Source organism: Osmia bicornis, chromosome 3 (genome assembly GCF_907164935.1).
Source record: "Osmia bicornis bicornis chromosome 3, iOsmBic2.1, whole genome shotgun sequence".
NCBI lineage: Eukaryota > Metazoa > Arthropoda > Insecta > Hymenoptera > Megachilidae > Osmia > Osmia bicornis.
The window spans coordinates 2,668,338-2,693,869 of record NC_060218.1 but is presented as its reverse complement, the minus strand read 5'-3'; the positions used below and the strand labels follow the sequence as shown (position 1 = coordinate 2,693,869).

The 25,532-nt window shown below is 43.1% G+C and overlaps 1 protein-coding gene across 7 annotated transcripts; it reads left to right on the top strand.

Annotated features, from left to right (window-relative positions):
* The first annotated feature begins 128 nt into the window (after positions 1 to 128).
* On the top strand, positions 129 to 23,916 carry LOC114878251 (histone acetyltransferase KAT7). Of its 7 annotated transcripts, none has more exons than XM_029191883.2 (13): positions 129 to 301; positions 393 to 858; positions 940 to 1,185; positions 1,252 to 1,500; positions 1,603 to 1,782; positions 2,425 to 2,794; positions 2,870 to 3,164; positions 3,231 to 3,475; positions 3,555 to 3,741; positions 16,402 to 16,495; positions 20,947 to 21,093; positions 21,665 to 21,771; positions 22,075 to 23,916. In XM_029191883.2, the coding sequence occupies exons 1-13, from the start codon at positions 284 to 286 to the stop codon at positions 22,195 to 22,197; spliced, it is 2,727 nt and encodes a 908-aa protein (XP_029047716.1). In that variant the 5' UTR covers positions 129 to 283; the 3' UTR covers positions 22,198 to 23,916. The 7 variants fall into 7 exon arrangements, with proteins under 7 accessions (XP_029047716.1, XP_029047732.1, XP_029047708.1 ...); XM_029191899.2 differs by having other exon boundaries at positions 1,252 to 1,515; positions 2,506 to 2,794; XM_029191875.2 differs by having other exon boundaries at positions 1,252 to 1,515; positions 2,437 to 2,794.
* The last annotated feature ends 1,616 nt before the right edge of the window (positions 23,917 to 25,532 follow it).

Sequence of the window (25,532 nt, the reverse complement as noted above, 5' to 3'; positions counted from 1 at the left end):
ATGGTAGTCTGGTACCCATTTGGGGTACGTCCAACAGGACTACTCTCATTTGGGGTGTCTAAGACCCCTTAAATCATAACGCCTAGAAAACGAAGGCATGTCCAGTCTTTTGTATCTGTAGTCACTGTATAAGTCAAAGTGGAATAAAAAATGTAGCATCTTTTGCCTTGATCAATTTATTTATAACGAATTCCTTTGTACATGACTTGGAAGAGTGTAAGGAGTATTACAGAAATGAAGTTAAACAGTATTTATTGTTTATTCAGAAGATAGCATAGTAGAAATGACCCCAAAGAGGAAGGTATGTCTATCTTGTATAGGTTATATGATTATTATGACTATTTAGTTTGTAAACATGAATTAATAAGTGCAATATAATTGTTAACTGGCAGACTACAAGCTCAGAATCAACTTCAACAACTAGTTCTGGTTCTTCATCGAGTAGTTCTTCAAGTTCAGGCAGTGAATCCAGCTCATCTGATTCAGAAAATTCTAGTAGCTCTGCAAACAGTCAAAAAGCATCTGATACAGATAAAACAAAGAAGAAGACACCTTTCTCAGCTAATCGACATGGCAAATCTAAAGCTGACACAGTTTCTACACCTATTACAGAAAATAAAAACAAGGAAAGAATACCACCAAAGAGTAGACCTGTGGTATATTCTTCAGAATCTGAAGGGTCACCAAGCAAAGTAAAGTCTACAAAAAGAAAACCACCAGCTAAACCAAAAGCCACTGCCACAGTAGCACCTGTTATTAAACAACAAAGGCTCCCAATTAAATCCATAGCTAGTGCCGGTCAGCAAAAGAACGTACCTAATACCAAACCAATTGGTAACAAGCCAAACAAACCTTCAGGTAAAAATATATTTATTTAAAACTGTTTCATTAATAGTAATTCTTTTTACATTTGTTATTTTATGATATATTTTTTATCAGTCTCCAACAGTACTAATGGTAAAGGTCTTGATAAGTCTGCAAAAACAACATCAGAACCTGTACAAAAGAAATTGAAGAAGAAAAGTATATTTAGTCCTGAAAATAGTAGTGAAAGTGACAGTGGTGTTCCAACTAAAACTAGTACAGTAAAACCACCAAATAGTTCAGCAAAATATGCAAAAAATCAACCGCCTAAGCCTAAGCCAAATGATGTAAAACAAAAACCTCCTGCTCCAAGCAGAGCTAGTATGTATTTCTGACATGTGTAATATATGTTTTAACTATTCAAGCTAATAGTATTTTTTTTTACAGGTTTGATCACAAAAACGGCTCAGGCACGTAAATCAGAAAGCTCTGCAAGTTCAAAAAGTTGCTCTGGAGGATCAGGTTCTTCTGCCTCTACAGATAGTAGTACAGATTCTGAATCATCAGAAAGTGTTGCTAGCCCACAGCCTGCAACAAAGAAGAAAGAAACTCAACCAAGTACTGCAATAAATGTTGCCTCAAGTATTCCACCGAAACGGCCTTCCGCAACAGTTGCACCTGTTAAACCACAAAAATGTACAAAACGACAAAGTAATTTTATCGGTAGTTTTAATTGAGATTACGTTTTATGAAATACGAAATGAAACAATCGTTTCTAAAACATGCCCCTATATTTAGGTACGGTCAAAAGCGAAGATGAAGCTGATGCATCCGCCAGTGAGAAGGAAATGGACGAACATGGAGAAACAAGCGCATTGAAAACGTCGACTAAAGGCAAGAGGAAATTGCAAACACGAAAGGGGAGTAAATTAATTCAGCTTCAGGCAAAGGCAGCCAGTGATTCAGAATCTGATACAGGTAAGAATACACTGTATTAATAAGTACGTCATAGAATGCAACATTTTATTACTAATTCCCACTTCCGGGTCCCTATCTATTCTTTGTATTACGTTTTTGTTTGAAGTGTGTGGTAATTCCTAAAAGATTTCTGTTCATTGTACCGATGATTATTAGTTGATGTTGCATTTGAAGCAAGCATAAATGTTTCATTTGTTTCCTCCTTTTTTATTTTATTTCGTGTTACGTTATGTTAGAAATTAGACTAACAAGTTGTTTTCTCTTTCAATAAGTTTGATCCCTTCTGTCGACTTTCCGTTACATGATACATAGATATAAAACTGTATTAACGTAGTTCCACCGTTCTCTGGTAGCAATTAGACGATACAGTCTCGTTAATTGATCATACAAAGTCAAAGTAGCATGAATGTTTGAAACGAGACGGGTAGAAAATTTTCTTCAGGCGGTGGATTTAGGACTCTATGCTGCCTCCTTAACACAAAAAAGCAGTATTTGCGGTTCTGGATGGATGGATTGGACATATGTATATGGCCCGCAGGTATCCACTGGTCGATGGGACAAATGTATTTCGTATATCAAAAACAAAAAGCATGTCCAAGGTGTCCTAAGATGCAGATACAGTCTTTTTGCTTACGGCGGCAGTATGGTTCTCAGGTACGGAAACGGTAGCGTGTAAACGTATCCTGCAAATTCCGCTGATCCGGTGTGATTTATCGAGAGTAGCTGAAAGCAAGAGGAGTACGAGCAAATCACCCGTTAAACGTGCTGGGCCTAGCACTGCTGCCAGACACTCGTCCGGGCCCAACAGACTGCCACAAAACAGTGGTGTTTCGAATACTACTGGTGGAAGATCTGGACCAGGAAATTATGGTCGTACGCGTGTGACCAAGGAAAGAGAATGCCCTTTAGCACCAGCTTGCGACTCGAGAGGTCATCTCTCTGGAAAACTTGATTCACATTTCACGTTGGAGGCTTGTCCTTTGTATCATAATACCACACCACAGGCTTGCGTGTAAGTTGATCTTACGCTTTGCTATAATAATTGTTATACTCTTCAAGGATATTCAAATGTTCTTCATTTTTCTAGAGAGTTTTATAAAGAAAGAAAGAAACGTGAAGAGGAAAGAAAGAAGGCTGTATCATGTTTAGCGAAAAAGTCTCCAAAGGGAATGCATCAAACGACAGAGCAGAGAAATTATCAACTGAAAGTGAGGGAAATGAGAAGCAAGTGGAAAGGAAGCGCTGGCGATGGAAATGAAAGCGATAGTAGTAGTGAACTTCAAGGAAACGAGAAGGATCGTCAACCACGTTTATCAAATCTAACTCCGGAGTACGATTTGAAGTTATTTATGGAAGCACAAGCGATTGCTAGTGAAAAAATTGTAAGTTTAAATCTATCTTCTGTACTATTCGATGTTACATCAAGTGTATAAATTTGTCTTCTAAAGGAAAAGGAGCTGAAGGAGTTGGATTACGATGGCGAAGGTAGAAACAGTGGCGGAACACGTGTCATCGAAATGGGAAAATGGGAAATGGAAGTGTGGTACCAAAGTCCGTACCCTGAAGAGTTCAGTCGTGCTCCAAAACTTTACCTATGCGAATACTGTTTGCGATACGCGAAAAGTCGGCAAGTTTTAAGGAGACATCGAGAGAAATGTTTATGGAGACATCCGCCTGGACACGAAGTGTACAGGTTAATAAATAATTGTACGACCTTATTGGAATATACTTGTAAATAAATAATAACATCTCTGTTGAATTTGTTTAAACAGGAAAGACAAGATAGGCGTATGGGAAGTGGATGGGAAACGTTATAAGCAATACTGTCAGAATCTATGCTTGTTAGCAAAATTCTTCTTGGACCACAAAACGTTGTACTACGACGTCGAGCCCTTTCTTTTTTACGTGATGACAATCGGCGACTCTGAAGGATGCCACACCGTTGGTTACTTCAGCAAGGTGAGTCTTTTATTAGACACATTTCAATTCAATTGTTGTTGAAAAGATTAATTAGCACCATTGACTATGCTTTGATTTATTGCCAATAAAAATAACGATATCTTTTCACGAGCATTTCGATTAACGTTTGCGCAACGTACATTAAATTATAAAGTGGAGACGAGCGATGTAATTATCTGTTCGTTGTGAAACGTTGGAAAAATATTTTCATAAATTGTCTATCAACCAAGACATTGTTTTCCCACGTATGAATCATGCAAAACGGAAAGTTACTAAATTTAAACGCTTAATAAGACTAGGGGGGATAAAAAGAAATTTGTTATTAGAAGAGAATATCCAAAGCAGGTACGAAAGAAATAAGTTCTTTGCCGATTTATTATTGGCACGGATCTCGTCGCGACAACTTACCAAGAGAAATATTAATTCTAACCACGTGCTCGTACGTGCGCAACTGTGCGTGAACGACCATGTCTGTCGGGGGGTACTTGGGTCGCTTAGCACTTGCGTAAACGGTGTCCACGTAGTAGGCGTCTCTACGACCTTTGCAGTTAATATGAAAATCCTTTAAACCCTCAAAGACTGACGGTGTCGTTTCATAAATACATAAAAACGCCTACGTTTCTATCTCTAAAATTACTAACTAAAAATCTAGGGTTCCCTAGACGCAGGGCTTTGACGATCTAGAGTACCCTAGGACCACGCTTACATTGCAAAGCGTTGTTATTTCATTATTTTCCCGGTTGTAAAGGTGATGGCATCTGCTAATAGAGAATTCATTACCGAAGCAATTAGGTTTTAGTCAAAGCAGAAGGCAACTGGTCATTTACAATTCAGGTCGTTTCAATGGAAAAGCAATATCACTTTACAACAAACGCTTACCGTTCTCGTCGATATTATTAACGCAACTATGGAAAAGCTTCTTTATCGTGACTTAAAGAACTCTGAGGTCCTTGGAACAAAGATCATCATCCGAAGCTTCTCGCTTCGAACAAAGATTCATCTTGGAATTTATATCCGGCTGAATCTCTTCGCTTTTGTTCTTGTTTTGTGGTTTACTAGGCCCGTAATGGCATCCGCGTTACGCGGAGGGATTACGCGTGCAAGGGTGTGTATTGCGAAGAGGGTGTCTCGTATCTGTGACCCCTCTTCACCCGACCACTCCTGGCCTGGTCTGGGACAGCTTGCCGGCGCGGCGGGTGTGCGGGGGGCAACTACGCACGCCTATTTACTGCGGAACAGCATCGCCGGAGTCGAAATCTTTACCGACGTTCAACGACCTCTGACCCTGGCAAGACGTGCCAACCATCCCTCCCCTACCTCACTTCAGCAGGGTGACGAAAATTTCCTCCAGCCTCGAGCAAACCTTTACCTCTGCTTTCTTTTGTCCTTCTCGTTCCTCCGCAAGCTCCTTCCTCGAGGAAATACTCTTATCCTTTTAAGGATCTCCTTGAATCCGCTGGTTCAATAACCATTCGTCTCTTCGAATCTCTGCGAAGTCGTTCATGATGCATGGAACAAACTATCGATCGAATTTCCCAGATACTCCTCGATATTTCACGATGGTTCATTCATGATCAAAATATTAAGTAATTGGTTGTTGGAAAAGTTGTCCACTTGCCGTGGAATGATGCCAAAGTGACAGAGGAAAGGTGTGGTAGTCATAGCACTGTTTTATTCTTCAAGTATTATTCAAAACCACTCGCAATATCCTTGGATGATATCACTACCCCCATCAGCAACTGATAAATACTACGTAAAACCATCGATAGCATTATATGTTTCCAAACTTCTTACTAGCATTGTTTGCAAACAGTGTTGATGAACCGTTTGCCATTGAACATGCACCTTAACACACCTTGGAAAAGGGCGTACCCCGCGAGAGGAGCCGCTTCCTGCATCCGCAGCAACGTCACAGCAGCAGCAGCAGCAGTAACGTGGAGTCAAAATCTTTATAGACGTTCAATGACCCCGACCCTGGCCAGACGGTCGTAGGGTGATGTTGGTAGGTAATGGTGGTGGTAACGTAGAGAGAGGGATGAAAGGGGTTGGGTGACTGGCGTACGTACGTACGCTATGAGCTTACAACGTGTAGTAGCAGGTGGGTGGCGTTGCGCGAGTGGGGGATGCCGAGGGCGGTGGTGGGTAGCTGGTAAACGAGGGATGGTGGTTGCAGAGGATGATGGAGAAGGGATGGTAGGGCGGTAAGGGGAGAGAGGGCGTCGCCTGGCATCGGGTCGTCAACCTTTCTGCGGCACTGCGACGTCGGGGTCGTTATTATTTCCTCCTCCTACTCCACTTGCTACCTCCCTCTTGCACACCTCTTGGATCTTCTCTCTCTTTTCTGTCTTCCTATGGCCCCCTTCGTCTTTCCATACTACTCATCGTCGTCTTCTTCTTCTTCTTCTTTCTTCGTACAGTTTCTTCCCCGTGTCTGGAACCTCTGGCCCTGTACTTTGAACTTCTTCCTGAAGTTTTCTTTTCTAAGCCATCTATTACTCGATAGGGATCAATTGTATAATGGTCTACTTGAATGTTCTTTTCGATTGAGACACTTGTTAAGGGGAATTAATATTGTAACTAATCGTTATTTTATTTTATTAGTATATCCTCTTGTCGGGGTATCAATGATCACATTAGCTGTTATAAAAAATCGTATTCAGCGATTAAAGGGTTAAACCTATCATTGTTCGGCCAGCCGAATTAGCCCAGTTGTTCGTCCTCTGTTACCCATCGAGGAGGGAAATGCATCCATGGTGTCTCGTAGAACCGATCGATCGCCGTAGCGTCCAGTAGCGCGCACAGATATTTCTTCTTCGTATCTTGCGGTCTCCCCTGCTCGACCTCGAATCATCCGGACGTTGGCCTTGAGAGTTCAGGCCATTGACCCGGACCATGCTGGGCGTTGACCTTGAGTAATACGGACATTGACCTCGTCGAACGAAATACCACTTTGCTATCGTATCTAGATAAGTTGAGGGTGTTACGAATTCTTTTACACGTATGAAGGTATGCAAAGATCTGAAGAATCCCGAAGAAATTTTCGAAATGCAATCATCGAGGATCTAGGACGTTGACCTTGGACGATAGCAAGGGTGACCTTGAACAATCGTCACGTATCAGAGAAGCGCGACTCGAGGGAGACGATGAAGAAGGGGAGAGAAAGGACGAGAGCGAGCAGTGAATTTATAAATTTTCGTTATTAACGCCACTAACTCCCTTTGCTGTGTTTAACGCGCCACTCGTTTTCGCTCATCCTGCGTGTGACGTAGAATTTTTATCAATTCCGCGAGCCAGCCAGCCGAGCAGAAACGAGAAGGGGCTCGGACGTGAACATTTACAGCTTCCGGTCTATGCTTACTGAGACATGAAAGCAAGCTTCTCCGGTAAATTTTCGAAAGAAACCTTCTTACGTTCTTCTTCGAGCAATTACGGAAAGATTAGCGTTTCGTAGAATGCTTGTACAATTTGTCTCTGTCGGACTTTGTGTCGCGCGTTTATTCAGACCCGAAAAAAGAAATAATAATTTAATACTTTTTAATATATGCATACACTTAATGTTACTCGTTTACGAGGGTAATATTTTGAATGCACCAGACTGCGATCACGTTGGTCATATTAAGGAAAGGGTAGAGCTATGGCGTGCAGGTCTCCCATAGCCAAAGGATTAAATATACCTCTGTCGGGACACTTATAATTGCTGTTTACGACACGGACGATAATGCTCGTAATCGTAATGCAATACAGTTTATTATATTCGCGAGTAGCGTGGGGGCTGCTTAAGATACCCCCGAAAAAGGAGAAATGCGTGTCACGTGAAATCCAGAGGAGGGAACCGGTTTTCGGGGCCATCGGGTCCAAGATGCTCGGAACGGGGCCCTGTCCTGCTCCTGAAATCCTTCTGCCTTCTGCTTTCCACTGTCCGACGATCCAACAGGCTCTGATTCTAGTAAAACAAGATTTTCGATAGCCTTCGTCTTCGATTCGCCCGATCATCATCCACCTATCGGATTATCAACGATCCGTGTAATTGAGATGATCCTTCTGCGACACCTGACTCACCCTCGTTGTTTCCACGATCCTTAGGAAAATAGATTAACCAACGAAACTGTTAGTAAACGGTGTCTTACAAAATGCAATGATTTTGCTAGGGAATTTTCAAAAATTTTAATAATCCTAGAGTAAACTAAGGAGAACGGTATTCAAAGCTTCCAACAGATGTGCTTTTACAAGATACAAAAAAAGATAGCTAATTAACGCGTTGATGAAGACGTATTAGCGTTCGATAGCCTCGGTAAGAATACACGGGTACACGGGTCGAACATACGCGGCGGTGTTCCGAGCAAACGAGACGACAGCATATCCTCTTACGTAGATATTCCAGACAGGATCTCGCGTGAAGGAAGAAAAAAAAAGAAACGTCGAGCGAGGAACACGACACGCATGTCGAACATCGCCACCTCCGCCACAATGCTCTCTTCCAAAGGAAAGAGAAAAAACAGAACCGGAGTCCCTTAAACCCTTTATACCGTGGGGTATCATAGTGGGCTATCGCTAACATTTTAATGTTAACGCGGTATTGTTCCAATTAATATGCGATTAATAGGGTTAAATTGGTAATTCTAAGAAAAATTCAGACGAATCCAGGCGACAGAGAAAGATTGCGAAATGTCCGTTGAAAGGTAAGGAAAAACCGATGAAAATCAGCAGACGGTGTATCCGTGGAGACGCGACGATCCACCAGCCCACTCAGGACTCGTTTGCCTAACTTCCGGTGGTGCGCCAGTTAGCCCGTCACGAACCGTTCCACTATATATGCCCTGAATAATGCATACAGAAAATGGCACGAGAAGCGCATAAAACGATAAAAAGGGAGGAAGAAAAAGGCAGAAGCAAAGAGATACTCGGGGAGAAAAGGATTAAGAGAGAAGCATCCATGGAGATTGAAAGAGAGCGAGATTCGCAGGATCTTTGTGTCTGTGATGCAATAAACAGACAGCAAGGATCAGACAACTGAAAGCAAAATTTTCTTCTCTTTTTTTTTTTAACGTACAATGTGGATCAACCGTGAAAATATGAGGCTGTATTTTTCAACGATGTAAATGATTTTAACGAGCGTTTCCTTCAGGAGTGTATATACGATCAAAAATGATTTTTGTTTGCGACGAACATGGCAAACGAATTTACCGAAGCGAATACTCATCGTACCCTTTCGAACAATGATAAGGATTGCGAAAGGGCTTGGTGCACGTAATATGTAAATAGTTGGAACCCGAGGCGTTTATGTCTGAGGGTTCTATAAAGAAGGAAAGGATCAGAGAGTGCTCGAGGAGAAGGGCGAGGAAAACGAGGCTGGAAACGGGAGATAGAAACACGGCCGACGGGGATCTCTTTGAACGGAGAGAAATTCAATTTCGAAGATAAATTTATTTATTGTCAAATAATTGCCAAGGAAAATTATGATCTAACGAATCGAGGATAGAACAGGTAGTTAAAAGTGGATAAATATTCTTCTGCTTTTAAAGGGTGTGTTTCGTGAATCTAAAACAGCCAGGAAACGCGATCTGCTGATGAGCTGCAGTGTATCGGAACACTATTAGTGTATCAGGATGCAAAGGCTCGTTAAAATCAAAGAGTGTCACTGTGAACTGTTCTTACGAAGGCGACTGTGACAAGGAAGAAGGGTGAGCAGAGTTAGGAGCTACCCTACCCCAACTTCTAGGGACGATGTATATTCGGCAGGATTTGGTCGTGTGAACAGGACTGTCTGGCATCGATCGAGCCTGGTCGGGGTGAGGTTTTGCTGTGGGAGGATAGAGGGGTAGAGAACGAGGGAGGTGGTGGTAGGTGGATGGAGGCGGAAGGGGTTGGGAGAGAGCCTACCCCAACCTCTTCTCCAGGAGGCCGCCGCGTATCGTATCGACGACCTCTACTACTACTACTACTACCACCTCGCGTACTCCCATGTTACCCTACGTCATCCCTTTCCTTTTCTGCTCTCCTGCAGCCCTCACTCATCCCTCCTTTAGCACCACCTCTGCCAACCGTCCTCTCTTTTCCGCCTCGCACCACACGTCTGCAGGATATTTTTAAGGAAAATTGACCGACCCTCTGACTGCCTTTCTTGCCGCGGCTCCTTTACGTCCTGTCTATCCCTTTTTTCCACCTCCTTTTTTCAGCTTTTTCTTTCACAATTTTCCTACCCCGTCCCTTCATGTTTCCTTCGATTAATCGACCGATCGCGCTGGTCAAATATATTTTTGCAATAGCCCGTTCCACTTAAACGGTTAATAGCAGGGATCATTAAAATTTGAAGGTATTTACTCGGGCCGGCTATCCTTGGCGAGTTTCGCTACCTCTGTTCGTCCTCCGGCTTCATGGTCCTCCTCTTTTCGCACGTACTCGACCACGAATGTCATTATCCACCTCCTGACAGAGAGCCGCAAGTGTACCCTCGTGGTTTCCAGTTTCCCGTTCCACCTCTGCGCGATCATCCTACCTCTTTTCTTCCTAGTCGGATAAAAATCCACGTGGTTATAAGCTTCCTAGCCGTTGCTGGCCAACTGTCCGCGCACGCTACTCACCTCTCGTTACTCACCTGAGAGTGCGTCGCCCTGTGCTGCTGCTATTCCACCAGCTCGGACAGATTCCTCGGATGTTGTTCGTTGTTTCCGTTTCAGACCTTGACCCCTGCTTCCCGGCAACGAAACGTCCTATACCAGAGTGTTAAGGTCGTGATTCCTTCTTTCTCTTGAATGATCTTTTAGAATGGGGTTAGCGTTGAGAACTCTGGGGGAAGATAATTAGGCAAGTCAGGGTTGATGATCTCGAGGCTTTAGGGGTAAACCGGGCTCTTACAGCCACGATTTATCAATCTTTCTTTTCTTCAGGGGTCGAAGGACTCCCTGATCAGCATCGACGTTGAGGGGAATAACCTCGAAGTTGATAGGTTGATAAAATTTCCTAAATAATTTAAATTGTAATACCGTGCGCGGAGATAGGAGGATAGGGTTAAGATGAGCACTCGAACCCTATTGACAGAAATACGTCTCCCGGGGAAAGCCCACGTTCCAGTCGTTTCTAGGTACGTCTGTGACGTCCATGGCGACCTTATATACAGGGTGTCTCATTTATCGTAACCAGAAATTTTGAATAGCGATAAAATTCAACTACCCTCTGTATAACGTCTAGTTAGGGTGGATGGGATTAAACGTGCATACACTGTCAATGGAATTAACAGACATCCTCGCAGCATTCATCAGATATTGATTCCAGAAAGCATTCCTTTCAACAATTGCGGTGGGATCGTACGAAAGGCTATTGTCTCGGTCTCTGGGACGTCGACTTCGAAACACTCGAGCACTTTTCAGATCTATCATTCAACTACACGTCTAGTTACTATATTGAATTTGACTGTAACACGAATCAAAGGTGTATAGACCATCGCGTTTATCGAATGGATTAATAAATCTGCAAAATTTCTTGTTGAAGGGGTTGGGCTTAGCGGAGAGTTATCAGGGAGTCTTCAGAATTTCTCTTTGGATTTCAAGGAACGAGGGATGCGTCAGGGATAATCCACAGGCCTATCGGACCTTCGGTTTTCCAAGTATCTACCATTGATAAATTTACAATGTCCCTCGGGACAGCCTTCATCCGGACGCGTCAAGCCAAGAGATTTCCAAGGGTTCTTCGACCTGCTCCATTGTTCCTCGTCATTTTCCTTTAAATAACTGTAGAGAATTGCACCTGCTCCGAGAGTGCCCCTTGTCAAAGAATCTAAAACCTTTTCGGATATAACACACGGATTGTCAGAATCTATTTGTTCACAGGTCAAAATAATATCCATTCGTTCATTTTTATTTGAATATTATGTATCATAAATAAGGATCACCGACGCTTTGGATTCTTCACGATAGTCTGGTAACTTTCAGAATACTTTTCCCCGAAAGAAATTTTCTCCTCCATTAAACGCAAACTCGCACGTGAAAGTAGGCAATCATCCCGGTTCGAAATTCCGCGTACACCCCGTATGTTAAGAGGAACGCTTTGTTCGGTATAAAGAAAGTGGAGGAGGAAACTCGGTGCATCTAAATATAGAAGTGACCGTCGCGAGGAGCTGTATAACCTTTAAGCGACGCTCACATCGCTCGTCTCGTAAATGATCGAGGAATTCGCGAAACGAAGCTGCATTTTAACGCTCAACATTCCGTTGATAATAGAACAAAGATTTCTCTTTTCCCATTTAATTTATATACTATTCGTTTGACAGAAATTGCCATTTGTTTGGTACAATCCACCCATTCTCTCTTCGCCAGATTTTATATGCCTGACAAATTATGTTTTACGATTAAATACTTTTTTAAATATATTCAATAAAAATAAATCATGGATAATTTTGAATGATTTTATTTACAAAAAAGAAAAAATTGCAGCTATGATTAAAAATATTTCGTCTCCTTATTAAAGATAAAGTTGCATAGAATCATAAGAGACAATTATTAGTTGATTCGCCTTATTCCGCCACGTACTCTATACGTTCGTTCGTTCGTTCACCTACGCGCGTGCTCCTTGCACGCCGACGTCTCGCCTATGCGACGTGTTTATGAGCGTGCAAGGAACGAGGTAGATATACATATGTACAGGGAGTTTCAAAAACTATGCACATTACTGTCGCAATCGTATAGTGGAGGGGGTTTCGTTTCCCCGGACGCTTTGAGTTCGGGCCGGGACCGCTAGGTGGCAGCGAGGTGAGAACGGTTTCTCGCAAGCGCTCGCCCGGCATGCGGTTTGAATAAATACGTGTTGAACCGTGGTATCATAAGTATCTGGGGCAGGGATCGTCTGTTGTCAGCCCGAGGAAACTTCCGAAAGGCCCCATCATCCCAGGACAACCAAACTTCGGATTTACAGTAATTGAGGGACGAGAAATCGAATGAGACCATTTTCAGAACTGGCAAATAAACCGTTCTCGAGATATACAGGGTATTCTAAAAGTACGGAAACCCCCTATTATCTTGATAAGAACGCATTTCCACGCAACGTGACTAACCCTAACCCCAACCCTTAACCTAGGTTAGGTTAGCCATTTTCCGTGAAAATGCGTTCTTATACTTTCCGCACTTTTAGAATACCCTGTATATCTCGAGAACGGTTTATTTGCCAGTTCTGAAAATGGTCTCATTCGATTTCTCGTCCCTCAATTACTATAAATCCGAAGTTTAGTTGTCCTGGGGTGATGGGGCCTTTCGGAAGTATACCGTCAGCCCCACTGACGAGTCTGACAGACGATCCCGAGACGAAACACCGTTTGTTTCCTCGGTTCAATCGTTTGCCTCGTCTTTTGAAGCTTCCCGTATAGAATGGAGGTCTGGTTAACTGGCGTTCCGATGCCTCTATCGTCGCGTGTGCGGTTCTTTATGGGACGACGATACGCGGAAAAGTATACTGACCGATTGGAAACCTTCTACGATCGACGCCCTGCCATGGGCCTCTTTCTGCCACCACGATCGTTCTCAAAGGAGCGACGTTTCCGCGTAAAGCTTATCATCGGTGAGTCACTGCGAGCACTCTTTGTCGTCCGTGTCTGATTTGATCTTGACTAGAATCGCGTCGAAAGAACGAGATGATAAATGAAGAATGAAAATAAAGTGAAGCGTGGGAAGATTCGATATGGAATCATTCCGAGCCCATGTCCAACTATACAAAGTAGAATTTTGTCTTTGATTCGTTTTTCCGTCCAGACGACACGAGTCAAATGTGAATTTTGCCGAATCGTTACGTCCTGATCGAGCAAAGAAGAAGCGTGACGAAGCGACGAAAAGAGGGGAAAAAGGAGGGAAATAGATGTATAAGGGCCTTTCTTGCGGCGAATCGAGCACGGTGGGGGACTTGGAGACGTCCCTGAACGAAGCAGAGACTACTGGCCCAAGGACGTCGCGGGGCCCAGATTCTCTCCTCTTTCTCCTTTTCTCTCTTTCTTCCTTCCTCCTCCTCCCTACCCACTCGACCCGACGCGAACCGCTTCTTCGATTCTCCGTTAAAGTTCATCGAATGTGTATATCTTCTTATATTTTCTCTTCGCCTTTTGTTCCATTACCGTCCGTCCTGTGCATTAAATCCGGCGCACCAAGCGAATCTGTTGAAAAATAAAGTAACGAAAAAGCTGACTTAAAAAATTCTTCTTTCCGCTATAACGTTGAAATTTCATGGATATTTTTAATAATGAACCGTGGAAGGTTAACCCTTTCACTACACTCGTGGCGAACTTAAAAAATTTAACCTATTTAACACCGACGGTCCGTGTCACGTACTCGCTATTATGTAATAATTCCAATTTGAAGATTCCTAATTTTTCTAGCATACATTCTAAAAGCCTTCGTACGTGTGTACGTAAAGAAATCTAAAATTACCTTCAAGTGCTAATTATATATTTATATTCTAATTACTTATTTAAACTCCGAATGAAGACTCAAGTGCGTTCAGGGTATCAAAATCGGATAACCTTCGGATTCTTATTGAAATAAAAATACAAACATCTTCGAAAAAGAAGGAAAGGATACTCGCGAAAGGGTTAACAGTTGCCCTGCTCGATGGTTGCCGGGTATATCGAGAGGGGCATCTACGAGGCTCGTTCATAGGGTCCCAGACCTTTCTTCTCCTTTCCACGCTTTCACCCTTGCCGTCTCTCTTTCTCTGGGACCTCTCTCGATCTCTCTCTTCAACGCAGTTCCCTTCCTCTTTCATCCTATGCCCAACATACGTGCACACACATAAGGGGTCGACGCAAGTGTACGGACGAATCTTCTCGAGTTGTGTGTCCTTCGAACCGTTGCTGCCCCGCTCGCCAGTTAGCAACAGCAGAACGGCTGCTATGGCCGGAAATACCGGGTGTTCGGGTTCTACCAGCTTCGTCGAAATGGGACCGAGGGAAGTAGAATGATTAATGGTAGAATTCTACGTTAGTCAGCCTCGAAAGGGATCGGCCTGGCAACGCGAACCAACCTTGATGTAGACGCACGATGTAGAGCGCGATATAATGCCTGAAGTAAAAGTGTACCTTGCAATGAAAAATGATGAAAATAAACCGTGTAATTCGCTCGAACGTCCACCGTATAGGAAAATTCAGAGTTAACAATTGTTGGTTATTTCTGGAACACCCTGTATGCACGAAGTAATTACTCAGCCCATCAATAGTCGGTATGACATCGAACGATACTTTTGCATCAAACTATTCCAACTATAACGCTCTCCAGCTTTTCGCCCTGTTATTTTCCATCGCACAAAGTTGCAGGAAAATTAAATCGTCGGCGGAGGCCAGATATTCGAGTGCTCTCGAGCTCTCTCCATTATATTGCATCGATGTTTATCGTACGCTCGTGGAAAAATCTGAAAATCGAACAAAAAGAGAGAGAGAATGTGACAGGTTTTGATCAATTTCACACATGTACGATGAATTTCGTGGAAATCATACACGTTAGCGGATTTCGTACAGATGTAATTTCACGCGAAATTTATCTAATCTTCGAAAGCGTGCGATACACATAACGCGTGTACGACGTGGGTGTGTACGCCCACCCGATGTCACTCGGTAAAAATACCGCTGGTCGCAAAAATTGGCCCGTTCATTTGTGACCGAGGAGACTTTGGATGCGTTAAGGTTCACCAACACCAATGAATTCGCTCGAATAACTAAACGTTTATTCGCGTGGAATAATTATAGAGGATGACTGAAAAAAAAAAAAATGATGATTCTTAAGTGAAATTAAACCGAAAAGCTCCGAATTCTTTCACGACAATTTATGTGTTTAAAATAAAAAGTATTAACACGGAAGGGTTAAGCATCGATTGACCGCCCTTCGATGGAGGATCCCACGTCAGAGGATCTTGGAGCGAGGACACGGAGGAGACGTTTAATAAAACATATGTATATTGCCGCTCGCCAGGACGAGACGTCTGGCCGTCCAAAATATCGATAACCCATTGTGTGCGTTCCACGATGAAGGTCGCGACGCATTTTCGTCGCATTAACGTCATAATACACTCGCGATTGTGTCTGGTGCATGCACATGCAGTCAGCCGCATGGGCGAAGCGGAGCGGAGCGTGTCGAGTGTGCTAACCGACGCGGCGCGCCGCGACGAACGAAAATATTATTCTGTTTTTCCACATAAACACGTCTGTGTTTCGACCTTTGAAACTGCAGACTGTTCTGCCCGTTTGCGAATCGTCCAATCGACAGACTCGTTTTCCTTTAACCTCTTAACAGAATCATTTCTCAACCGCAATCAAGCTATTTACCTGGTTAAACTTGAAATAAAGGACAGTTCATTTTCAAAACTTTCAGCGTTACCCTCTCTATCGCACGATCGAGGATTTCTATAAAAAGTTCATGCTGTAATAAATAAATAAATCTCTCGTTTCCCATCGACACTTTATTTTACCGTTGTCGGACAATTTTAATTGCCTCGTAATTGAAAGTAATCGCTCGTAAAGCTTCGCTGCGATATATTTATTACCGACGGCTTGTTGTTCGCGTATCGATATCTTAAAAGCAATAAAAAAGCGGAAAGGAAACGTTATCGTCACAATCGGTACAGGATTAACCTTAAACTTTATACGAATTTAGAATTGATGAACTAACGTAATTGCAATGATTTTTGTTCCAGGAAAAGAACTCTTTCCTCAATTACAACGTATCCTGCATTCTTACCTTGCCACCTTATCAACGACAAGGATACGGTCGACTGCTCATCGATTTCAGTGAGTATAACTGTCGTCTTTTTTACCTGGTGCCCGTTCAGCCTTGACGCGACCAAGGAGACAGGATGACGACATCCTACGAACGAAATCGAAAGGATAGCCGAATTAGGAGGCAGAGTTTATAGGAACGCCCTCGCGGTTTCCGTCGCGTGCTTTCATTGCGGTCGTTGCGATTGAAAGGTCTCGTTTGTCCACGTGCCACCAACGTTCTTCGTCCTTTACAAACGACAATCTTTTCTTCGCGGTTTTCGTCGACTCTCCGATAATATTTGCGAGACGGGAAATTTGCGAATATTTCGACTTTGTGCATGTTTCAAAGCAACCGACTGCACGGGCGAAATTGGGATTTTCCGTATATCGCGTATATTTTGACGAGAGCTAGCCGTCCATTTCGGAGTGGACCAGCAAACCAACGAAACCGGGAACTAGCGTGTATTTCCGTGCGAATAACCAAACCCGACCAGATAGAATAATTAAATGCATTTCGAAGGAAGCAGTATTTTAAGAACAGTGCTAAATACAGAATTTAATTATAATTCGTTGAATTTTCAAATTCCTTAATTAGCCTTAATGTCGTAGTAATAAATAGTCGGGTGAAACAGATTCAGCTACTGAGAAAATGATAAGGCAAGGGGGTGAATGAACCTCGGCATTCCACTCCGAATCCTTCAACTGCAGAAATCAATATAACCTTCCCACGGGTTGTATGCATCAATGACAATTCATCGCGTTTCCGAAAAAGCCATCTAGAATAGCCTGATAGTACGTGACGCCGATCGATTTACGGAGTCAGGCGTTCGTCACGATTCAATTCTCCGGCTCGAATAGACTTTCCAAGATCCGTTTCCACTCATTGTCCTCTCTATTTACGCGTCTGGAAACGTCGGTGAAGAAAGAACGAAAAGAAACAATGGATAGGAGAGAAAAAAAGAAAGAAAGAAAACGAGGGTGGTGAGTTACGGAGGCGTCTTCACCGGGACAGAAACGTTCGTCTGGTAAGCTTAGCCCCACCCTTACGATACACAGTATACACCACGAGGCGTAGCGTTGATAATTAAACGTGGGCTTTTTGCCGTGACGTCATTTTCATTGATGCCGACCAGTGGAGTCGAGCGACGGTGGCTGGAGTATGGGTCGTTGGCGTAGGGGTAGCAGAGGGGCAGAGCGGGGGCTAGATGGCTGGGCTTGTGGGTCGACGTACTATGCGGACGTAGCGGTCGGAATGGTAGTCGGTGGGGGTTTAGCCCTGCCAGCTTTTCCGCAGGGGATGGCCGCGGTACGAGAGACGCAGCCGGAGGTTGCTGGTAGTGGTGGGTAGTGGTAGTGGTGACGGATAGTGGAGCGTAGGTTGGAGTGGAATGGTTAGCGGAAAGTGCGACGCCCGGCGTCTCGCCGCATCGATCGCGACCCCCACAAACCCCGTACAGTTGGCCGATGCCGTGCTCTCTACCTGCTCTGTTAGCTTCTACACGCTTGCAGATGCGCTTATACATAGCCAAGGCCGTATACGTACACCTCTACGGACGAGCACTTCGCCTCCGTGCGTGGGGTGTGTCCGATGCACCTTGTTCCATGGAGAAATTCCTAGCGAAAAGCTGCTATACAAGGTGTCTTGTATAAAAATATAAGCTGGGAGAGTGAAGATTCTCTTTGGACAATTTTGATCGCATTTGTTAATCCAAAGGAGTTTGGAATTTCATGTATTTCACAGGTATGGGTCATAATTGACCTCGACTCTAAGCGAGGAGTCGGGAAACTTTTAACGAATCATCGGATCAAGACACGCCCCGTTCTTAAGGTTGCACATAGCGCGGGCTAACAAGGGACATTCGTACACCGATTTCGCAGCTGGTTCGATTCCGAACAGTGTATAGGTTTTGCGATCGCGTGACCTCTGATGACCTCCTCCCCACGGGTTACCTCGTAGGGCGTAGGATTGGCAGGGCTACCGACGCCCTTTTCCTCCTCGTAGGGCAGCCACCTCGCGGCCAAAGGGGATGAGAATCCACGCGAAGCTTCCCCGACACTAGGCGGCTGCTGTCACGCCGATCCATCCATCCTTCCTCCCTGCTATTGCTGTTACTCCTGCTCCTGCCTACTACTTCCTCTTCGACCCTCGTCTCCGTTGTTCTCTCGTTCTTCTAGTCACCATCTCCTCTTTCTCTTGATTTTCCACCGGCATGGTGATCCCAAAAGTCTGGAAACCGAACGGCCGCGTAATGAATGCGCGCTACCTTCCCGAAGCGGATTCGTTCGAGCGAAGCGGGAAGATACAGGGTGAATCGTATAGATTTTCTAGGGATAGCGATGAAATTTGTTAAATTTCAATAACTCAATCGTCGCTTTACATTCCTACTTCCCCATTAAATTAATGAAAGTTTTTCACACCATTCAGGAGTTAAGGATTTCGTATTCAAACAGTAATCTGTGACACCAGTGTGACTCGACATATAAAGCAAGGGATTAATGGGGTCTTTCTATCTGGTATATGAGATAATGCATCCCCTAGATTCTAGATGGTTGATGCTGCAACCACTCCATTTCTGTTAATGGAGTGTTATTCATATATGTCTTTACATCCTTCAAATTGAAAATGTTTCTTTTACCTTTCCAATAATATGAAAAAAAGAATTTCCTCGGCATCCCTATGAAAAATAAACTGGTAATAGTTTGCATAGAGCACCCTGTAGAGAGAGAGCCAGTGGAAAAGAATTGAAGGAAGGGTGGAGGGTGCAGAAATAGAGGGTGGTAGACTGTCCTCTCTGGCCGTGGAGGCTCCACGGTCCAGGAGGTTGAAAGAGGAGGAGAAGGATGGTCGTTGAACCCCTTAGCCTCTCTGAAACCTCCTGGAATAATCCCGACACAGGATCAGGGTCCGCGTGAACCGTCTCGAATACTTGACGAAAATCGTCTCGTCTCCCTTGTTGATGGTGTTACCCTCCGACACCTACCACCACGCTCTTTATCTTTCCTTCTTTCTTCTATTCGTGAAATCGTGGTATACTGGTATCGTTTCGACCTCAATCATTCGGATAATGAGAATTCCCCAGTTATTTCGGGAACACTATCGTTCGGTTTTCGTGGAACACTACGGTTTCCGGATGTTCTGGAAAGCAGCATTAATATTTCCGAGAAACGGAAGTCGCGAAATAAAATAAACCTTTTCTTTTTAATTATACCCGTTGAAAATTTTGCGGATTAAATCAGACGTTTCATCTGCTGACGAGATTTACGATATGGCTGAACAACTCGATGCTCTATAAAGATACTAGAAGAGTCTCTTTGTAAAAAAAGAAGAAAAAAGAAACACGTGTTAGTGGGATTCTTTCTTTGAAGATGAATGTTGATTATGTACTAAGTGATTGTAATTTTACGCGATAACGCCCACTCGTGATATACGTCGTGTTACTTCTGATACACTGATGAACCGATGACTTGTCTCGTCGGTTCTAGACATCTGTAATCTGTGTCGATTACGAGGCTCAACTCTTATCAATTTCCAAGTCCGACTCGACATTGGAGTTAATCTCTTTTAACCCCTTTTATATTTCCTTTCGTTAAAATTCTTTATGTTCCTGGAATCGAACTCTTTGATCTTTTTTTACCAGAATATTCGGCGATCGATGCTGTCGCGTGTCTTTTTTAAGAGTAACGGCACACCGATGCAGAATCAATAAGATCGCGCGTGTCCGGTTCCTGCAAATATAACGGATGACCCATAAATGAAGAAATCTGTTGATGCAATTTATCTAATTAGTTAATTAGTTCACACGTGAGGAACGAGAAACCCTAAACGTCGCTACCGTTGGATAATTAGGCTGCAATAATGTATTTACTGAATCTTAGAATTTCAATTTGAAAATTAATCATTTTCAGAATTTTTAAAGAATATATATATTGAACAATGTTCTCTTCCACGAAAAGTTATTAGTCTATGGAACTCGGCCACACGTACAGACACGAAATAGCGTGAGAGTTTCCGAAATTATTTTCGATACGGCATTGCACCGCGGTAGTTGCATCCTTGGTCGGTCACTGACACCAGAAATGGCTTATAGCTGCGGCGTCGATTCAGGATGGATACTGGTATATTGTAACTGCATATGTGCACGTGAACGCGCGCATAGTCTCTGTACCTATGCGGCTTCAACGTCCACCACTATCTCGTGCAATTGGAATTTCATAGTCTGTTTAGTAGTCGGTGTGCACAAGGGCGTAATACAGTTGGTAAGTAATGAGAGGATATTACGAAGGAGATGGTAACAAGCTCGAAGGAGTAGCCTACCGCGACCAACCCTTAAGGCACATTTTCCACTTGACATTTCGCCTCGTTTCCATCAATGATTTATTTCAGACTTTGATTTATTTTAATTGACCGTTGACCTCTTAACGGGTCACGACTAGTTTAGCGCGGATCAATCACGATTGGAATCGATCTATTTTTTGCCCAGGTTACTTATTGACCAGGGTCGAGAAAAAGATTGGCTCGCCCGAGAAACCTTTATCGGATCTGGGCTTGATCTCGTATCGCAGCTACTGGAAGGACGTTTTGCTGCAGTACCTCTGCAATTTCGGGGGCAAGGAACTCTCCGTTAAAGGTAATACAATACGGCCGCGAAGCACGCGCCACCGTTTTCGACCGACATTCGCCAGACGTCTCGGTGTTAACCCTTCGCGCACCACAGATTCTCCTTCCCCATTTAAATATTGATCATTCCCACGAATTTCTTTCGACCAGTATTTTCCTTCGTCGATAGCCAATTACTTAATTTCTTTATTTTTAATACCGAGTGAATCCCGAGAGTGGTTGGAAAAGCTTTGAAACTGATTGGGAATAGGAAAAACAAATTCAAAGTATTATACAAAGGGCAAAAGAGTGCAGCCACAGCAGTGCTGTCCAACAGAGCCGATTGTGCGCAGCCAAAAGAGGACCTCCATTGCTTCTCTTAACGTATATATGCGTCTGCTCGCAAATAGAGATTGAACGTGTATTTTATTGGTGTGTATGTATTACGGTGACCGAAGGAAGACATGAATGGTTGCAGATTGAATCACGCGACGAGGATCGCATCCATGGACAGCGCTGATGTATCTCGCACACAAGCACGATCGAACTTTCCAATGCATGAAGTCATCGTTTTATTTATTGTTTCTTTTTATCTTTCTCAGATATCAGCAAGGAGATGGCGATCGACTCGTACGACATCGTCAGTACCTTGCAGGCCCTCGGTATGATGAAGTACTGGAAGGGCAAGCATATCATTCTGAAGAAACAGGTAAGTCTGTCCTTTGTGATTCTTAAGTGACCCGAAGGATCACGTCGATTATCCGTTCGTCGAAAATATTCAGCATCGAAAGGGTTACATCCAAGTATTATCATATGTATATTACTCGAGTGTTACTGGTTCAGGGTGTCTACCCGTTTCTCGGTACCATTCACCGGAGTGTTCCGCGAAACGAAAAAGATTTTAAAATGGTCCGAGTCGTATCCTCGAAAAGGAGATTAAGAAAAAAAAAAAAAATAAAAGAAAAAGAAAAGAAGAAGCGGACCGGTGGAGAACCCGTTGAAATAATTTCAGGACGTGATCGACGACTACAAGGAGAGGGTGAAGAGGCGAGGACCCGTCTACAAAGAGATCGATCCGGAGTGTCTGAAATGGAACCCCTTCCAGCCTCCCAAGACGCCCTCCGCCTCGAACTAAGGTTTGCAGCAGCAGCAGCAGCAGCAGCAGCCCAGAATGACGCCGACGCCAGCCATTCCCCTCCTTCGTCGACCGAGGGCGGTGGTCGATCTCTTTCTCTTCTTAAGTCGTCGCCTTCGTTCTTTTTTTTTTTTTTTCTCTCTTTTCCTACTCCCCCGTGATGCTCTTCTTTCTTGCTCGACCGTCGCCTCTCGCGACACTCATCGAAGCCATAAGCTACGTCGCGCAGATTTCGCATATACCCCTAACGATCAATCGATAAAACCCGTAAAGATCCTTTGAGGAATTCTTCAGCGCCCTCTGCTACCTCCACCTCATGCAACGAGGTCAACGAGCAAAGCTTAACTAGTCCCCCCTCGAGACGTCCCTCGATGTACCAGAAACAGAAACAATGATTCGTACTCGAGTAATTAACTTCCATTTGCAATCGAGCTTCCTGACCTGGTGAACGTACAAGACCATTCAATGGTAACACAGTCGTCACCCTCGCGAGATTCCCAACCCAGCGTGAGTCGTCAACCTATTTTCTAAATTTTATGAAAATTTTCTATACTCGACGTTTAAAACCCGTACTGTTTAACACGCTAGTCAACGCGTAGCAAAGGCGGTCGTCAGTGGGTTAAGAACAAGCGGAAACGCCCATCACCGGTAACCCTATCTGTGCTCGACTTCCGTACCCGATATGTCAATGATATTATTTTTTTTAATTCATCAAATATTTATAAGGTCCGACTCTTAGGGTCTCGTTGATTTACGTATATCGCGGAATGATCAGGAGGTACTACTATGTTATCGATCGCTATATGGTCCGTTGCAAAATAAAATTTGAACCGTGGAAATATCAGAGAGGCACGACGTGTCTTCGGTCGAGCCGTTAGGTAAAGTGAAAATAACTCGAAAGTTATCGAGTCAAGGTTGAACAGGATCAATTTAAATGCTCACGTTCTTATGACGCGACGACGCGACACGTCGCAATCGTGAGGACTGTAAAAAGAGTTTTAACTGCGGCGAACATACCGTTCGCGACGTCTACGATTAGGACACATTCGTTGCGGACAACGCGGATCCACCTCGGTTGTGATCTTTCTGCGACACGGATCCACGTCACACTTAATTAATATTAATAACATCGTCATTATTAATATTTATATCATTGTTAATATTATTCTTAGTTTTAATTCAGCCGTCCACAACGAACGTGTTAACGCGGACATAACCTATAACGCGCATCGAGTTTACGATGTAAGGGAATATTGTTAAAGGATAGGATGTCTTGAATATTACATACATATTGATGAAACAATTTTCTTTTATTTTTAATTCAGTTTTGTTTTCTTTGAACAGTGTTTCATACAAGTAAAGTGAATCGAGGCGAAGGGAACAGGCGACCTCTTACAGTTACCACCGTAATAGTGCAATTATATAATAACTAATATCCATAAAAAATCAATTTTATTTGAGTACGAATGACGTAGAGGTTTCCTGTTCCGTTCATTTTTTTTTTGTCTGGATTACATTCGTTTCGAAGTTTTTTAATTAAAAAACAGTGCGCATTTATCATAAAAAAACAACTTTTATTTCAACGTCGGCCCACGTTATCGATGATTTTCTTCTTTCGTTGAACTGCGAGTAATAAATCTGTAATTGAGACGTTTCATAATCGTGTATGTTCAACAAATGTACAGTACTATTTATAAATAATACAATTTTTATCCATAACTGCGTGTACCCCGTGCATCGAGTGCGTCACCCTTCTACCCTGTCCAAGAATCGGAGAAATATTTTTCTGGGAACGCTATCGCGGTATTCTAAGGAAAAACAAGCGATTTCGCGTCGATTGAACTTTCCAAGACTATCGTGTTCCTGGAAAGCTGATTTCCCGTGAGTACCTGCGATATCCGATTTCATAGAATCAATACTAGTATCGGATTAACGTATATAGGAAAATTATTTCTTTTCCGCATATATCATAAACGATTTAATTTCGCACGTTCAACGAACTACTTCACGTAAATCAATTCGACCATTTGATTAATTAAATGTTACTTTATGTAAAGCCTTCTAACGGCTGCACCCAACCATACCCGAAAAAAAAATAGGTTCAGTGAACTAACTTATCTGTTTTACTATAAGTACCGACTTATAAAGACTCAAATTGAGACGTCATAAAAATATCAGTCACACTAGATATAGTTTATACGACAGAAATAAGATATAAAACCCTCTTATAACCTGTCGGTACATTCTTTCAAAACTCGTTCACATGGTTCTGTATGGTCTATTAACTCTTAAATACCACTTTTATTTCTTTTATATATCTATAGACATGGTTTTTTTTTGTCGCAACCAGTTACATTATACCACTGATTCAATGCCTTATCTCTTTCAGTCCAAGTTTTAACCTTTTCGATGGTTGGGCGTTGCATCGTGCGTGAAACGTTTAGAATTACGATATGCCGAAACAAGTTTTATCGAACACACTATACCTAGGGAATTATATTCGGTACTGTACGCCTATCTGCAAGATTACAACAGTCGAAACTGCAATTCCATCAGTTTTTATAAGACTATGCCAGGAATATTAAACGATACGTGATCGGTAGGCGACACACGTGGCAAATTATCATAAAACATCATTAACATTCATTAAGATAAGAATGATTTGAAAGGGAAAAAATAAATCTAATCTACGTAGTTGCGATACGGATAAAGAGTCTCGAATTGATCGGTTGTAATTTGTCTCGGGCCACGCATTGCGGCTTTCGTGACTGGGAAGTTTAGTGATTCGAAAAAAATAAAAGGAATGTTAGTCGTTGCGGATAGGCACTTTTCGACGCTGAGGGGCTTCTATTGGAAGCGAGCAAAGAGGCGAATAATTGCGTTACTCGAGTTCCTCTTTCTCATTCTGTCTCCTCTCTTTTCTTTCGCTCGGTATGCCGCCACGCGACCCCACGTAACATCATTATCCCATTAGTTTGCGACATTACCAGGCTACAACGGTTCCTCTCTCTCTCTCCTTCCTTCGCTCCTCCAGAAAGAAACGATATCGACGACGCGACGCAACGCTTTGGAACCGTTCATCTAACACAGGGCGCCGGTTAATTTTGTTTGTCCACTAAACGAGGATCACGTTCAAAATAAAATCGCACAATTTACCAGGCTACGCGGTATTAACCAGGTTACGCGACGTTGCATCGATCACAGTACATAATTGTTTTGCAACAAGTTTTCTAGGGAAAAGCGAAATAATTCTATTATTCATGCCCATTGATAAAATTGTTTTTCCTTTGGTCTTACATTTCTACGTTATCTTACATCAATGGATATAACTCATG

What these genes read in the sequence shown, in the direction of transcription:
- LOC114878251 (XM_029191851.2), top strand. An exon ending in CAAGGAACTCTCCGTTAAAG is followed by an intron (nt 21,094 to 21,664) that starts GTAATACAATAC and finishes TATCTTTCTCAG; the next exon opens with ATATCAGCAAGGAGATGGCG. An exon ending in ATATCATTCTGAAGAAACAG is followed by an intron (nt 21,772 to 22,074) that starts GTAAGTCTGTCC and finishes AAATAATTTCAG; the next exon opens with GACGTGATCGACGACTACAA.